The sequence below is a fragment of the Fusarium venenatum genome, assembly GCF_020744135.1.
Source record: "Fusarium venenatum strain MPI-CAGE-CH-0201 chromosome Unknown EDB82scaffold_1, whole genome shotgun sequence".
Classification (NCBI taxonomy): Eukaryota; Fungi; Ascomycota; class Sordariomycetes; order Hypocreales; family Nectriaceae; genus Fusarium; species Fusarium venenatum.
The window spans coordinates 3,806,347-3,821,705 of NW_027072129.1; the positions used below are offsets into that span (position 1 = coordinate 3,806,347).

Below are 15,359 nucleotides of genomic sequence, written 5' to 3' on the forward strand. Positions count from 1 at the left end.
AGCCGCCAGCTTCCGTGATTTCCGGAGCCGATAAATGGTTGTTTCTAAATTCAGCTCAATATTGGAGATGCTGCAATACCGCAAGTTACAGAACAAAGAAATGTCGGCTTTGAGGCAAGAGACGAGAGGCAGCCAATACACCAGAGGTCTGATCACCAACCTTAATTATCTGATACCATCCGATTAATCAACGAGGACCCTGAACCTTTTATGTCATTGCAACTCACCGACAAATTCGTCATTAAACTTTTGTTTTATTAAGCTTCCATCATGCGTCAGCAGCAGCAAAGGACGCACTTAAGCCAGTGCATTCGTTAGACTGCAGGATAAGGTATTGACAAAGTTAGGGCCGTCTGCGGCCGTTGAGAATAGAGTTGCTGGTGATTTGCAGGGATCACCGACAGACATGCAACGTTATGATGTGTACGGAGTATTCAACAACAGATCGACATGACACTTGATTGCGCCCTTTGTCGTCCTCAATTTTTATCTCGCGACTCCGAGACTTGAGCCCTTGAAACGGCAGTTCTTGCCACAAGACCTCTATCATCGCAGATAACACGGAAACAAGAATAACCTCCACAAATTTCTGGTGTTGTGAGGCTTAGGTTCATCCTAGCGCAGCCATTCACAAGCCTAACAAGCCTTCACCACCGTCTACAGCCCATGCAAGCAAGTCGTCAAGGTCAGGGTTGATGGATGTGATTTAGCTGACGACAAGGTTGGTCTAGAGCGTTTTGCGTTTTGCGCTTTCGTTCATCGCCCCCATTTGGTACATGTCCATTCAACCTGCACTGCACGTACAGATAGCGGGTGCTTAAAATTACTTCTGGGTACTGTACTTGATGTTGCTTGTGTCAAAGGGTGCCAACAATGACATTGTCATGTTTGCCGACAAAATCATTGCAGCACAGGACGCTCTCTTTCTCGCCTGACCCGTCCAATCCATTGATTAATCAGTCAATTGATCATGATCACTAAACGACAAGCCGCTGGCCATTTTGAATCCGCCGGTGCAACAGCTTGAGCTTGTTCACACAGCGGCGCTGAACGGCGGTTCTTCCAAGAGGGGGTGGTTCCTGAGACTGCGAGTTTATTTTGCGGCCGCGCGGCTTTCCATCCGTCCACTGGAAAGGCCCTGGCCAGTGGAGATGCCTTCTCTTTTTCTCGAGGTTACTGTCCCGTCTTAGCCGTGGTTGTGCTTCAAATTGCGCACACGTTGGTACTGCAATAATATATTATTCGTGTTCCTTTTCAAGGGAGGGGATACAACGTCAAATTGGAAGCCTTTGACATGGAACTCAGCCACTGATGTGTTACGAGATTTACATACAGTAATTAATTAGTTAGTTAGTGTAGGGCCGTTGCTGATTACAATGGCACTGACTCATTCATGTAATACACCAAAGCACAATGATGTAGTTCTCTAAAATGAATATCGGCCACTGACTGATGCGTGGTTTGTTGATCGGAGAAAACAAATAAAAACCAGGGATAATATTCGTACTCAGACAGGCAATTAATATCTCGTCAAGACAAAGGTTCTTTTGTATGTATGTGCACAGCAAAGTGAGCAAATCAATACCTCTGGATCCATGTTTCCTCCCCTGCTGGTACGGTACGTCGAAGGCTTATCCCCCTGCGGTACCTCCCGTTTACCTTGCGAGTTGGAATGCACAGTGTGAGGTGTCGGGGAATGTTGGGTTTGGTTCTGTTCACGAGGGTTTCTGGTTTGTTAATGAGTCTCAAGATACCGTCTTTATCGTCATGTAAACCGTCGACCATGAATATGTTTACCTTGATACTGGAAATAACTCTCATGATAGGTAAAGAAAATAAACATGCTGTTAGCTTTGCGTTCTTGTTCCATCTTGGTCAAACCCGCAACTTTAACCCAATTATTCCTTGTATAAAAGAAGCAGAATGTTGAAAGCCTCAAAGTGTATCTTGGATACCTACAACGCCATTGCAAACTCTACAATACCACTACTGCATGTTAGCCTTGCGTGGTTGTTGTCTCAATGGGTAACCTGTTTTGGAAGGATTGTTCTGGCAACGTTAAGTTTGGCTTTAATCTGTCTCTCTTTACGCGCAGTTGCAGAATGTGAGTAAGAGTGCGGTATCCTCCTCTGTCTGTACCATAGACTACAGACGCAGTCGTCCGTTGGCGTTTAGTACTTGGCGTTTAGTCTTGGCTCGACATGTTTTTCATCTTGGTATTACTTGGCACTCAAATTTCCCAGCCTTTTGTGTCTCATTTTCCCTTTGGCAACTCTTGATTGCTAGCCCTGAGTCTTGGACAAATCTTAGCATGCACCGCCGTTCACTCTTGAGATCTGGGCACAGTTGGTGTGCGGTGGCCTCACTCATAGACTCATACCTTAGTACGTACAGAGACCACAGACTACGATTACAGACAGACTTGTCCACATTGTCTGTTTTATCTACCTTGAATTTGGTTCTTTTTTTGTCACTACACTAACAAGTAGCGTAAAAAAAGATACATGTAAAACCGTGTTAACAACACGGTGCTAACTGGCTTTGACAACTTAATCGAAGCCCGCCCCAAAAGCCTGGCCTGTCCATCTGGGCTGGCCTGGCTGGCTGGTTAGGAGCTCGGGCAGGTCCTTTTGATGGCCCCGCCCAACTGACTGCCCTTCTCTCCCCTCGTTCGCTCATCCCGTTTCGCTCGCTCTCTCGTTCGTAGGTTTCCAACCTGCAGAGGGTTCACGGCCTAGTCTGTTGGTGGTCTATGTGGGACGTACCTGGGGCTGTAGTGTTAGCCTCTACCAAATCGCCTGTGCCCGCCCGCTCTGCCGTTTCGGTCCCGTCGCGAAATCTGCTCTCTCTTGCAATCCTGCCCCATCCCCATGTATCCCATCCCATCCCTTTCCCTGTCTGCAACTTGGAACAGTTTAGCCTAGTCTCGTCGTCTACTCTGCACTAGTTCGGTCCTGTACAAAACTGTACTGTACAGTCCGAAACGCTACGCTATTTACCCTCCGGTACTTGGTGCTACCTGTCTAGCATTAGTAGAGAAGGGTACAACTCGTACAGTACTAATCGCTCTGTTTGCCCAATACCTGGGCGATTTCCCCGTCATCACCATCTCATTTCAATTCTGGACTCTCCTCTGTTTCTATTCTTGACTCTGCCACTTTCTCCGCGGCATTTTAAACTGACGTCTTTCCAACGCTGATGGCCTAGGCTTTGAGTCTTGGGGCGATTGGGATATGGGCTGCCACTGGCCTCGTTACCTCTACTTACGCCTACCACCCTGCAACTCATTCATTCTGTAACCATTTCAACTCGACTGCCCGCTTCAACTTCTATTTCTGCCGCACAGCGGCGGCGGCGGCGACAACAACGTCGATTTTCTTCTCCCCCCTTTTTGCTTTCTTTTCCGCTAGAACAATACCCAACTCGCTAGATTCGACTCCATCGTGGCTGAAAAGCCTATCAACCGGTGAGTGAACGCCCTATAGCACCATCCGCGAGTCGTTTGGCCGTTGTGCCTATGAACCCTCATCCCTCAATCGCGCTCCTACACTCATATTGCCGTTGCGCGGTGCCTCGGTTGGGAATTTGTATCATTTGCGCGTTGAATCCAGGATGGGGCACTAAGCATCGCCAAGACGCACTGAAACTCTTGTCTTTCGTACCGTGTTTCCTTGATATCGCCAATTTTTTCTAAAAATGACCAAACTTATTGTCCATTGCTAATATAATCAAGCCCGACATGCCCCTCGACGCCGCCGCCAACGACGGCGGCCAATCTTCTCACAACTGGCACGATGACGCCCCGTCACCTTCGGCGAGCATCAAATCCGATATCGAATTAGATGATGATGGGAATGAACAGCCTGGCGCGTCATCACAACCGATTCAAAAGCGACGACGAGTAACACGCGCCTGTGATGAATGTAGACGGAAAAAGATCAAATGCGACGGCAAACAACCATGCACACACTGCTCTGTCTACAGCTATGGTACGCGGCCCCCCTTTATATGGCTAGTCCATCGCCTGCTTTTGCCTTTCAAGCCCTCCTGTTGGAATATCGCACGGTGACTAACCGTTCCCTTCAGAATGCACATACGACAAGCCTTCAAATAGGAGAAGGAACCCGGCGCCGCAGTATATTGAGGCATTAGAAAGCCGATTACAACGCGCCGAGTCTCTGCTCTCCAAATTTATGCCCGACGTCGACTTAGCCGATCCGAACCTCGATCCAGCCATTCAACAGGAATTTCGCAACCGAGAAAATGCTCGCTCTCAAACCTCCAAGATTCGACAGCCCCCGCCAAGTCAACGGTCGAGTCAATCCGATCCGAACGATGCCCATCTGACCTCCATGATCGATTCGGTTGGTCAACTCGATCTCGATGAAAAGGGAAGCTGGGATTTCCACGGTATCTCATCTGGTGCGGTATTCCTGAAGCGCATGAAGGAACATTTCCGAGGCATGCTTGGTCCAAGTTCAAAAACTCCTTTTTTACCTCGTGCCGAACGACCGGCCGGCCTCGATTCACCCTCGCTGTCTTCCGTTGGAACACCATTCTCAGTCGCTCCAAGTTATCCCGAACTTCCGCCAAAGGACATCACTCGGAAGCTTTGTTATTATTCTCTCAGCTGCGCGACCTGTCTTGTTCGTATTGTTCACGTTCCCACGTTTTATGAGCAAATGGACAAAATTTATGAACGCCCACTGGACAATTTGTCAAAGGAGGAAACACAGTATCTGGGACTCCTTTTCTCTGTTATGGCTCTCGGCTGCATGTATAACAACCTGGACGATACCGATCCTCGAAGTATGGCCTATCAAGATGCGACGGAAGAAGGGCTCAAATATTATAATGCCGCGCGATCTGTTCTACACGACATGACGGATTGTCGAGATCTCATATCCCTCCAGGCTCTATTATTCGTTATTCTTTTTCTCCAAGCTACCTCGAACCTTAGCAGCTGCTACTCCTTTGTTGGTATTGCACTGCGCTCATCACTCCGGATAGGTCTCCATCGACATTTGCAACATGAAAAGATCGACCCAATCGAACAGGAAGTCCGGAAACGCGTTTTCTATGTAGTCCGACAGATGGATATCTATGTTTCGACATTGCTTGGCTTTCCTCTCCTTCTCAATGTGGACGACATTGATCAACCATTTCCTTTAGAAGTCGACGACGAGTTCATCACCCATACCGGTATTCTGCGACCACCCCCTGGGTCGCCATCATTCTTCCAAGCATTCAATGCCCACTCCGAATTGATGGAAATCTTGGCAAAGGTTACCAAATATGTCTACCCAACTAAGGGATTGGGCCAGAGTCTCACAAAAGACAACAAGCCCGCTTCTACCTACCTCATTAGCTATGGCCGCATCAAGGAAATCGAGGCCGAACTTCATTCTTGGTTTGAAAGACTTCCCCAACACTGGCGTCCAAGCGGTGAGGGCCCGATTGAGACTGTCAGGTAAGTGCAATTAGGATAGGATATGGGCAAGAATGTACTAACGTCGTGCTTAGAATCCGCCACTTGTTGAGATTTGCATATGCGCATGTTCAACTTGTTCTATACAGACCGTTTTTGCATTATGTTTCTCCTCGCCTAAGTCAAGGGACCAAGGTTGATGAGCTTTCATATGCCTGCGCAGCGGCAGCAATCAGTGTCTCTCGCAACATCGTGCACATCGGACTCGAGATTCGTAAACAGAGAGTCCTTAGTGGACCGTACTGGTTCATGCTGTACACCGAATTCTTTGCTGTTCTTTCGCTTGTCTTTTATGCTACAGAGAACCCCGAGAAACCTGGATCTACTGAGGTTCTCGCGGATGCTAGAGCCGGAAGGGATATGATCGCAGCGTTGTCGGAAAAGAGCATGTCAGCAGAACGAGTCACTGGCGCTCTCACGGTATGGTCTATTCACCTTTTGATTCGTAATTCACACTGACATGACAAATAGGCGCTCTTCGATCAACTACCAGAGCAACTCGATACTGGATCTTTACGACAGGTACCTTCAAAAAAGAGATCAGCCCCTACAGGACGACCTTCTTCTGGGTCTTCACATCATGTCCCCATTCCAGCAAGCATGTCATCGCTTGGAACCGCCGATTTCACACGTGCAAGCCAGGTTTCGACAAGTTCATACCCAACAACTATGTCACAAGGTACCATGGACATGCAGGCAGGAGGCATTACTTCCTTCCAGGACAACACTTTCACTGCCAACTTTGGCGACTTCATGAGCCCGGATATGCAGCGTAGCACTCCGGAGTCAACAACCAGCACAGCAACAAGCGCTCAGCGATTCTCTTACGGTGGACAGCCCATAGGCATGCACAACCCCGTCAACAAACTCGATTCACTCATGTTTCCTTCAGAAGACCCATTTGCCTACCCTAACCAGCCTATGATGGAACTCGGGTTCCCCGGCAAGGCGGATCCAACCACAAGTATTGCTGATCAAGGCCAGGACATGCAACTATTCTTGACTGGAACATTCGACGATGTGGAAAGCCAGATCTTTGGGCAGCCCCCGCCTTATATGATGCATCAACAAGGTCAGGGAATGATGGGTGTGTCGCCTCAGCCCATGTATGCCAACCCTGCGAACCTCATGGCAATGCAGCCCAACCAACCGCCGGTAATGCAACAAAGACGACCGGTTTCACAAACGCACGCTATCCATCAGGGTCATTCAATGGCGCACCGACGAGCGCACAGACAGCAACATCAAGAAAGGCAAATACAACAAATGTTTACAGAACAGGGAATGCAGGCGGATTGGGGAGGCTTCTTTGGTTCAGGAAGAGGAGGATTCCAAGGAATGTAACGGTCGCTACATTTGATACCCATTTATGATACGGGAGGACGGAAAGCACGCGAGGCGTCGGCTAGTGATTTTGATTTTGATTTCTTGGGAAGAGCGATTCTGATTTGGGATGGAGTGTTTGGATTGTTAAGGGTCCTGAGATACCTTGGTTTGAGGCTGATAGCAAGGGATTGCTTACGTTCTTAGATATGGCCAACGCACATAGACGGTGGTAGGATCTGGTGTACATAGAGGCAACGATTGGATTGTCTTCATGTTGCTAGGAGTTTGGTGGTGGAAGAAGCTGGCCAGGTAGTGTTGTAGTCTAGGGAGATCATTCCCATACTGCATTGTATCCAGTTCCAGTATAGATATAATGAACAAGACATGCCATAAGGCGCCTTCAAACAACCTAAAGCATTCAGTTAGTTGTATTGATAATATGTAATGTTGATGGAATATGATTTGGATAGTGTTTTCTTAATCAGATTGGATCTGAGAACAAGATGGAGGCTACCTAGTAGCGAGTAACAGAAAAGATGACCTCTGAACTTCGTGGTTGAAAATAAGTAACCTGAGATCATTGTCTAAATAACATAAAGTGAACTGCTTATTTCGTTTTTTATACCTCAAGCGGCCAACTTTTCTGATGACCTGAGAGGAGAACATGTTTGTACATGGAAACTTAAACTATCAATGAAGTTACTTAGTAAGTTTAATTGCCACCAACAATTTTATTAAGACTAAAACGTTGTTTTATCGATCTGGTTTGGTTGCGTCATGAAATGGATGGATTAGTACTGTTGGGCTTGTACAAGGCGTTATCGCAGCGTTACAATACGCTGAGCTCAGCTTATTGATTACTGTAGCTTTAGTGCTATCACATGGAAAACCGTCTTTCACCAAAGCAACGTTTATTCCCCAACTACGCATCTCGAATCAGCTCTCTTTGGTTTCTCGGCCTTTCTTTTTGATTGAGCCCATTCGTTTTATACATTATCCTACGAGTCGGATTCGCTCATTTATAGTGTGCGCAGATGACACCGCCCAAGCCTATTTGCGGGGAGGAAAAGCCTCAAGCACGTGAAAGAACCTCGGTCAGCTACGAGTTTGTGCTTGAGGATGAGTTTGATGCGCTGTGAGTGGCAATGATATACACACCTGAAATTTTAGTGAACCACTTCAATTTACTGACCAGAGTTGTGAGTCAGGTGCGTTGAGGTGAAGAGGAACGACGGTGACTCTAGCGGTAAAAGCAGCAGCGGTAACAAGTATCCTGGTATGTCGAGACAGACATGAGTCTACTCTGTGTGACCCGACGAAATAACAGATTATTGACAATTTACATAGCAAAACTTCATGCGCGCAAGGTTGCCAAGGAGCTTGGCGTTACCGATGGCCTCATCTATCTTCCTGGTGAGCCTACGCGGCTCTACGAGGACTCAGATCAATCGCCCCCTTTCAAGCAACGGAGATAGTCTGTTATACATCCTTTGTCGCAAATATCTTGCTGACCAAGTTTCAGCTTCTACTATATGAGCGGCGCCAACTTTCCTGACTGTGTTCTCACTTATGATATCGCTACGGATCGCCTCACTCTCTGGATTCCCTACGCTGAGCCGCGCCAGGTCTTATATCATGGCCCAACTCCAGACGCCGCCGAGGCCATGCGAAAATACGATGTCGACGACGTCAGATACACGGCGCAACTCCAAAAGTTTCTTCACAGCCAGCTCCGTCCTGAGAGAACTCTTTATGTTATCCACACAGACCAGGCCCCCAAGCTTCATGACCGGCCTCGAGGACAGACAAAGATCAACTGCTCCAAGCTACGTCCTGCCATGGATCAAGCCCGTGTAATAAAAACAGAATACGAAGTTGCGCTTATCCGTCGTGCTGCACGCATTTCAGCCGCCGCTCATCGTGCGGTGGCTGAACGCCTTCTGACTATGCGTAACGAGCAGGATGTCGCAGCAGTCATTCTCGCAGCTTGTACTTCACGTGGTGCTCACACTCAGGCATATCCAATCATTGCTGGTGCCGGCGTCAACGCCTCCATATTGCACTACGAGTCCAATGACCAGCCACTTGAGGGAAACCAACTCATGGTTGTCGATGCTGGGTGTGAGTACCAATGTTATGCCAGTGACATTACTCGCACTCTTCCTGTTAACGGCTTTTTCTCAAAGCAAGCTTCTGCAATTTACTCTATTGTGCAACGCATGCAGGAAGAGTGCATAGCACGTGTCCGGCCCGGCACTGTTTACTATGAGCTCCAGCTTCACGCTAGCGACGTGGCTCTTCAAGGCTTGCGCAAGCTGGGTCTCTTGAAAGGTAGCTTTGACGAGATCCAAAAGGCGGGTACTGTTGCAGCTTTCTTTCCCCACGGCCTGGGCCACCATCTTGGTCTTGAGGTTCACGATGTCACTGGTGATGAGCGCCTCCTCATGCGAGACAACTTTCACGTTGAGGGTGGAAAGCGTGAGATGGTGACTGCCGCCGCGCTGGTAGCTATGCACCGCATGGCTTCAACACCAGGCCCTACCAAGCCCAGACAGACTCTTCAGCCTAACATGATAGTTACAATCGAGCCAGGAATGTAAGTACCTGACTCCTTCTGCATCCGCGAATTGCTACTGACTCGCACAAGCTACTTCTGCCGTCCTTTCATTGAGGGGTACTTCCTGAACAACTCGACACATGCAAAGTTCATCAACCGCGAGCTCCTCGAGACATATTATCCCGTTGGCGGTGTTCGTATCGAGGATGATATCCTTGTTACGCACGGAGGTTATGAGAACTTGAGCTCTGGCGCACCCAAGGGTGACGAGATGCTTGACGTGATCAACGGCAGTTTTGAGAAGATTTAAGAGATTTACTGGTGTTGGGATTTATTACGAGGGTAGTTTTCACAGGTACAAGAGAATTTGGGAGGTCTAATGACACATGGATGGACAAGAAGACTTCCTGTCTCGTTAATGCGATTTAATAACGTCAAATACTGGAATCGACGATGAGAATGATTTTTTTTTTTTTGGATATACACAGGGTTTTAGTTTTTCGAATCATGAAATAGTTTCAAATTTGTCCTTATTGATTTTCAAAAACACAAAGACTCTCCCGTATACACACGGCTCATGCATATAAGTTAATTTACAAAGCACAGCAATACAACGCACCAATGTATGAAGTCATGGAACCCCACCTCAATGAATGCGCAACCCCTGCCTGATCCAGTTAATATCCTCCTCTTAATTCTTGTGCCTTATTTACAGGTACTTCTTGGGCATGGATGCTCGCCTTCTCTTATAGACGATGTAGGCAGCGACGAGAATGCACTGGGTGCCAATGATGGAGAAGATGAGGAATTTGTGACCAGGAGTCTTACTCATGACAACCTCCGACAAGGTGCTGTGGTGGTCGGATAGGGTGGTCTTGAAGGTGCGCTCCGTAGATTGCAACTTGCGGGTGAGTTCCTTTCGAAGACCCTGGATGTCCTTCTCAAGCTCTGTGATACGTGTATTGAGAGCGGTGATATCATCAAGCTTACGCATGTCGGCACGGAGCTGGCCGATGAGGGATGTCAAATCCTCATGGCGCTTCTCATCCTGCTGCTGGTGACGGGAAGATGTGCGTTGCAGAGATGAGAGCTGGTGGTTGGTGTTTTGAAGGCGGTTGTGTAGGTCCATGAACTGGGTCTTGGAGGTCTGGAAGATATCAGGATCCTCGTCTGCGTACTCGCCATCGTTTCTGTTGTTATTGTTGGAGTTGGCCTTGGCGGGCTGACCACGGGCCTGGTTCTGGTTCTGGTTCTGGTTTTGCTGCTTGGGAGGATCGTTGCGAACAGCACCAGTATCGCTGTTATCAGCCATGACGACCATCTTGAAGACCTCGAAAGAGTCAGGGTTATCAGGGGTGGCAGCAGTGACACCAAACTGGTAGCCGGTAGGAATGCTGATCTTATCAGACTCAAAACAGAGCTTGCCGTCCAGCTCAACACGGAAAGACTTGGCAGTTTGTCGGAGCTTGACCTGCGAGGGTCGACCGAGGTTGCGGTAGTTGTATGGGCAGTGACCGAACGAGAGCTCATCAACGTTGTTCTGTCGAGAATAATCGGTGTTTCCGTCGTTCAAGAAAGCGCGAACCATACCACTAGAACCGCCAGATGTGTCGATAACCAGAGCAAGACCGTCAAACTTGCCAACAGTGTAGATGCTCCCAGCGCCGATTGTAGCAGGACCGTTGCGAACAAGCCAGATGTTGAGGTTACCGCGGCCGCGATCGGGGCCGTTGGCTCGGAAGTCGACGTCGGCGATCCATTGGGTACGGAGCAAAGGCTGCTGACCCCAAACGGCACCACGCTGGTTACCGGGAGCGAGAGGGGTGAGGATAATTCGGTTAGAGAGAACCTCGGGAGTGTTTGGGTTGCCCTGGACGGCGAAGTTGGGGATCTGTCCACGAGACTCGACGGGACTTATCCTGTGGGAGGAATGCAGGTTAACAACGCTTCTTGACAGTATTAATAGAGAAGTCTAAGGTGCAGAACAAACCTTCCAGCATGACCAAAACTAAGTTCGCTGATGAGATATTGAGCCTGCGACAGGCTTGCTGCCAGCAGCGCAGCCAAAGAGAAAGAGACCTTCATGGTAGCTCTCCAATGGACAAATAAAACGAACAAAAACAGGGATATGTCAAGAAATCAACCACAGACACGACTTGAAATAACACTCCTTTTCCTCCCAAAAACAAAAGAAGGCGAGTCGTACAAGAAGGATCGGGAAGTGGAAAATACGAGCCGAAATGGTGGAGGCAAGGCTGAGGACACTTTGCACTATGTAGCCCCTGGAAACAGTGTGTAGCTCCGAAATAGGTAGAAGATGGTGTTCTAAGAGCGGGGGATGCAGGTAGGTTGCCGGTTGAAGAACTGGTAATTACAGGCTTTTGGCGAGCACAAATAACGTGTCAAATAGACATGAACAATTTTGTTAAGAAAAGAAACAATGTCATCAATAATCGGCCATCAACTAGAAACTCAGGAGAGAGAAGAAGGTCTCATGAGAGGACACAGAATGGGTTAATGAAGCCACATGCGAGCCATTCAGCTCAGCCTTGAAGGGGTTCTGTGGCGTAGCCATGTCGACTAGCTTTAGGGCGACATGACTTGGTAAAGCCAAGCAGAGGCTATGATTGGTGGACTTGAGTAATAGAGGAAGCTGGACGAATAGAGCTCGGGCCATCAATAGCTTGTAAGTTTTACATACAAGAGCCCCTTTTTGATGCGTTGGCGATTGAACAATGCAATTCGTTTAATAGTTAGGAACGGTACGAATTGATCATCGAATTGATGCTGTTCACAATTGCACAAACTCTGTTTGACAGGGAGCTTAGTTGGTACATGACCCCCGCAAATTCCAAAGCTGTCAATCCCAGGGTATATCATTTTAGTGGGGACCTGCTATCAACCTCCATTCTTTAGGTTAGGCCAGGTTCCCAAAAAGAACACGAGCCAATCTCCATCTCCTCATGACTTGTATCAAATAATCCCACGCAGTCAAAAAAGAAGGCCATGACATGAGGTGACTACTACAGCTCAGCGACAACAGAATCCGTCATCGCGCATCATGAGTGAGCACTATCCGACACTTGCGCAGACTGCGCTTGTCGCTGCTGCATTCAAGATCCTCTTGTTCCCCGCATAGTGAGTCGCCATCTATCTGTCTTGTCTGTCGCGTCGCTAATCCCCGTCCGCAGCAAATCCACCGACTTTGAAGTTCATCGCAATTGGCTTGCCATCACGAACAGCCTTCCTCTGGAGAAGTGGTATGTCGAAAAGACCTCGGAATGGACATTGGATTATCCTCCCTTCTTCGCCTACTTCGAATGGATACTTGCCCACGTTGCTCGTCTCGTAGATCCCCTCATGGTCAAGGTCTACAATCTCGACTACGATAGCTGGCAGACCGTCTACTTCCAACGTACTTCCGTCATCATTACCGAGCTCGTTCTGATATGGGCGCTTCAGACCTTTATCGAAACAGCTCCTCTCAAGTCTTGCCGTGCTGCTCAGACCGCCGCTCTGTCAATCATTCTCTCCCCGGGACTTCTCATCATCGACCATATCCACTTCCAGTACAATGGCTTCATGTACGGTATTCTCGTCATGTCCCTCGTTCTCGCGCGCGAAAAGAGTGAGCTATTGAGCAGTGGACTCATCTTTGCTGCCCTGCTCTGCTTCAAGCATATCTACTTGTACTTGGCCCCAGCCTATTTTGTCTATCTACTGCGAGCATATTGCCTGTCTTCCAAATCTATCTTCCGCATTAGATTTTTGAACTCGATCAAGCTGGGCTTGGGTATTGGAACGATCTTTGGAGCTGCATTTGGTCCGTTTGCTGCTATGGGTCAGATCCCTCAGCTTTTGAGTCGGCTATTCCCCTTCTCCCGTGGACTTTGCCATGCTTACTGGGCGCCTAACGTCTGGGCTCTTTACTCCTTTGCTGACCGAATCCTTATCCACGGTATGTGAAGTCTCTACTGCATAAGCGCGTATGTCTAACACATGATAGTTGCACCACGAATTGGATGGGCTGTCAACAAGAGCGCATTGCAAAGTGTCACCCGTGGCTTGGTTGGAGATACGGCGTTCGCCGTGCTGCCAGAGATCAGCCCACGAACCTGCTTTGTTCTCACATTGTTTTTCCAGGTCGTGCCTCTGATCAAGCTCTTCTTCCAGCCCACTTGGGAAACATTCATTGGAGCTGTCACCTTATGCGGTTACTCCTCTTTCTTATTCGGCTGGCATGTACATGAGAAGGCTATTCTTCTCGTCATTATCCCCTTCAGTCTCATTGCCCTTCAGGATAGGCGCCATCTCGGAGCCTTCCGACCACTAGTCGTTGCCGGCCATGTGTCACTCTTCCCACTCCTTTTCACACCAGCGGAGTTCCCTATCAAAACCATTTACACTATTGTCTGGTTGGTGGTATTCCTCTTGGCGTTTGGCCGCCTTGCCCCTGCTTCCAACAAGCCTAGAATCTTCCTCCTGGACCGCTTCAGTACTCTTTACATCGCTATAAGCATCCCGCTTATCCTGTACTGCTCTCTTCTACACCACCTCATTTTCGGAAAGGATTATGAGTTTATCCCATTGATGTTTACGAGCTCGTACTCGGCGATAGGTGTGGTTGGAAGTTGGGTGGGATATATGGTTGTGTATTTCACTGCGTAAGCTGAAGCAGATATCAAGATACCCAAATAGATTTCCTATCCTTTAAAAACTGGGCAGACCTATTGTGACCTTTGTGAGACAGTGGGTGAGTTTATCAAAACGTAGTTTGATTGAAAGGAATGCAACATTCTGGTAAGGTAACAGAGTGAGTAAGAAGTGAGTAGAATCAATAGCATGTAAGGAGGGAGTTAACCCAAACCACACAAGCGTCTCAGAGCTAGGTAGATGCAGACTCCAAGGGTAGGGATGCACAAAGCTCGTTAGTTTATGATAACCTGTGAGTTGGCGGGAAACTACAAGTATATCGATTGTTTGTCATGATGAGTATATGAGCCTCAAATACCAATTGGTCAATACTCGAGAGATGAAATTATGACTTTGGGTCATGCCCACTACCTGATCAACACTGCCATCTTATGTTGAAGTATCTTCAGCTTCACAAGTGCCTAGCAGGCGGTGGAATAAATTGGCGATCTGAAATGTGGAGCTCCCCAGGCCCCTGGAGGAGACTCCGGGTTTAGCTTGGGAGCTGCATTGGCAATATTTATGCCAGTGTCAAAAACTGCAGTGGAAGGATGTTTTTTATAATCATGCATACTAACATGGTCATTCAGCTCCATTGGGACCTGTTGCGGCAGCGGGTTGTATAGCAATGGCACATGGCTTAGACAAGTTGGTGGTGGAAACCTGCAAAGTTCTATGTCATGATGCATTTGCATAGCAATAGTTTAGAACAATAGATCAGCTGTATTGATAATACATCATGATTGGAGACTCTTGCATTGCTCAAATGTGTTTGTTTCTTTGTAGAGTGCGTGGTGTTTGTAACAGAAGCTTACTTGGCGTCCCGAGATGATGGTATGCCGAGTGTCCGGGGAGATTTCAAGATATAGCTATATCCAGTGCAATTTCTCAAATACTCGCTTATCAAGACGTTTGTACCGCTGGTTGAGTCCAGAATTTTACAAGGATTAAAATGAGCCCAAGAACGTTGGCAAAAAGTTGACTTGTACTTGTTTTATAGGCGGGCAAAGTTGAATGATGGATCTAAGGCCGTGAGGAGGAGGACCGGCGGGCCGCAGGGGTTGGCGGACCCCATGAGAAGCTAAGCTAAAAAAAAATCTGGGACTGGATGGCATTTTGATTGACGCGCTGGCTAGGATGACAGCAAAGCATTGATTGATGTGATATGGTCCTTTCAGAAGAATGTGTGTATTCTTCCATATAATCAGAAAGAGAGACATCTCATAATTATCTATCTCATAGGCTATTTGAATGCAAAATTTGGATACCATCTACTTTAATACCTCCCGTGAACCT

At 47.9% G+C, this 15,359-nt stretch overlaps 4 protein-coding genes across 4 annotated transcripts; 3 read left to right on the forward strand and 1 right to left on the reverse strand.

Annotated features, from left to right (window-relative positions):
• Positions 1-1,530: 1,530 nt before the first annotated feature.
• On the forward strand, positions 1,531-2,294 carry EDB82DRAFT_485685 (uncharacterized protein). Its single transcript, XM_065608244.1, has one exon. It carries the CDS (start codon positions 1,673-1,675, stop codon positions 1,928-1,930), a length of 258 nt encoding a protein of 85 aa, XP_065465486.1. The 5' UTR covers positions 1,531-1,672; the 3' UTR covers positions 1,931-2,294.
• A 1,445-nt stretch (positions 2,295-3,739) lies between these two features.
• Positions 3,740-9,681, forward strand: EDB82DRAFT_470765 (uncharacterized protein; the record flags this gene model as incomplete). The annotated part of the gene is made up of 12 exons (XM_025731093.2): positions 3,740-3,989; positions 4,087-5,470; positions 5,524-5,908; positions 5,960-6,828; positions 7,172-7,235; positions 7,285-7,331; positions 7,514-7,520; positions 7,849-7,949; positions 8,023-8,090; positions 8,162-8,288; positions 8,337-9,410; positions 9,462-9,681. The coding sequence occupies 12 exons, from the start codon at positions 3,740-3,742 to the stop codon at positions 9,679-9,681; spliced, it is 4,596 nt and encodes a 1,531-aa protein (XP_025590153.2).
• A 399-nt stretch (positions 9,682-10,080) lies between these two features.
• EDB82DRAFT_424640 (concanavalin A-like lectin/glucanase domain-containing protein) lies at positions 10,081-11,456 on the reverse strand (the record flags this gene model as incomplete). Its single annotated transcript, XM_025731092.2, has 2 exons — positions 10,081-11,290; positions 11,362-11,456. The coding sequence occupies 2 exons, from the start codon at positions 11,454-11,456 to the stop codon at positions 10,081-10,083; spliced, it is 1,305 nt and encodes a 434-aa protein (XP_025590152.2).
• An 860-nt stretch (positions 11,457-12,316) lies between these two features.
• Positions 12,317-14,219, forward strand: EDB82DRAFT_38254 (Dolichyl pyrophosphate Glc1Man9GlcNAc2 alpha-1,3-glucosyltransferase). Its single transcript, XM_025731091.2, has 3 exons — positions 12,317-12,509; positions 12,563-13,329; positions 13,378-14,219. The coding sequence occupies exons 1-3, from the start codon at positions 12,433-12,435 to the stop codon at positions 14,037-14,039; spliced, it is 1,506 nt and encodes a 501-aa protein (XP_025590151.2). The 5' UTR covers positions 12,317-12,432; the 3' UTR covers positions 14,040-14,219.
• The last annotated feature ends 1,140 nt before the right edge of the window (positions 14,220-15,359 follow it).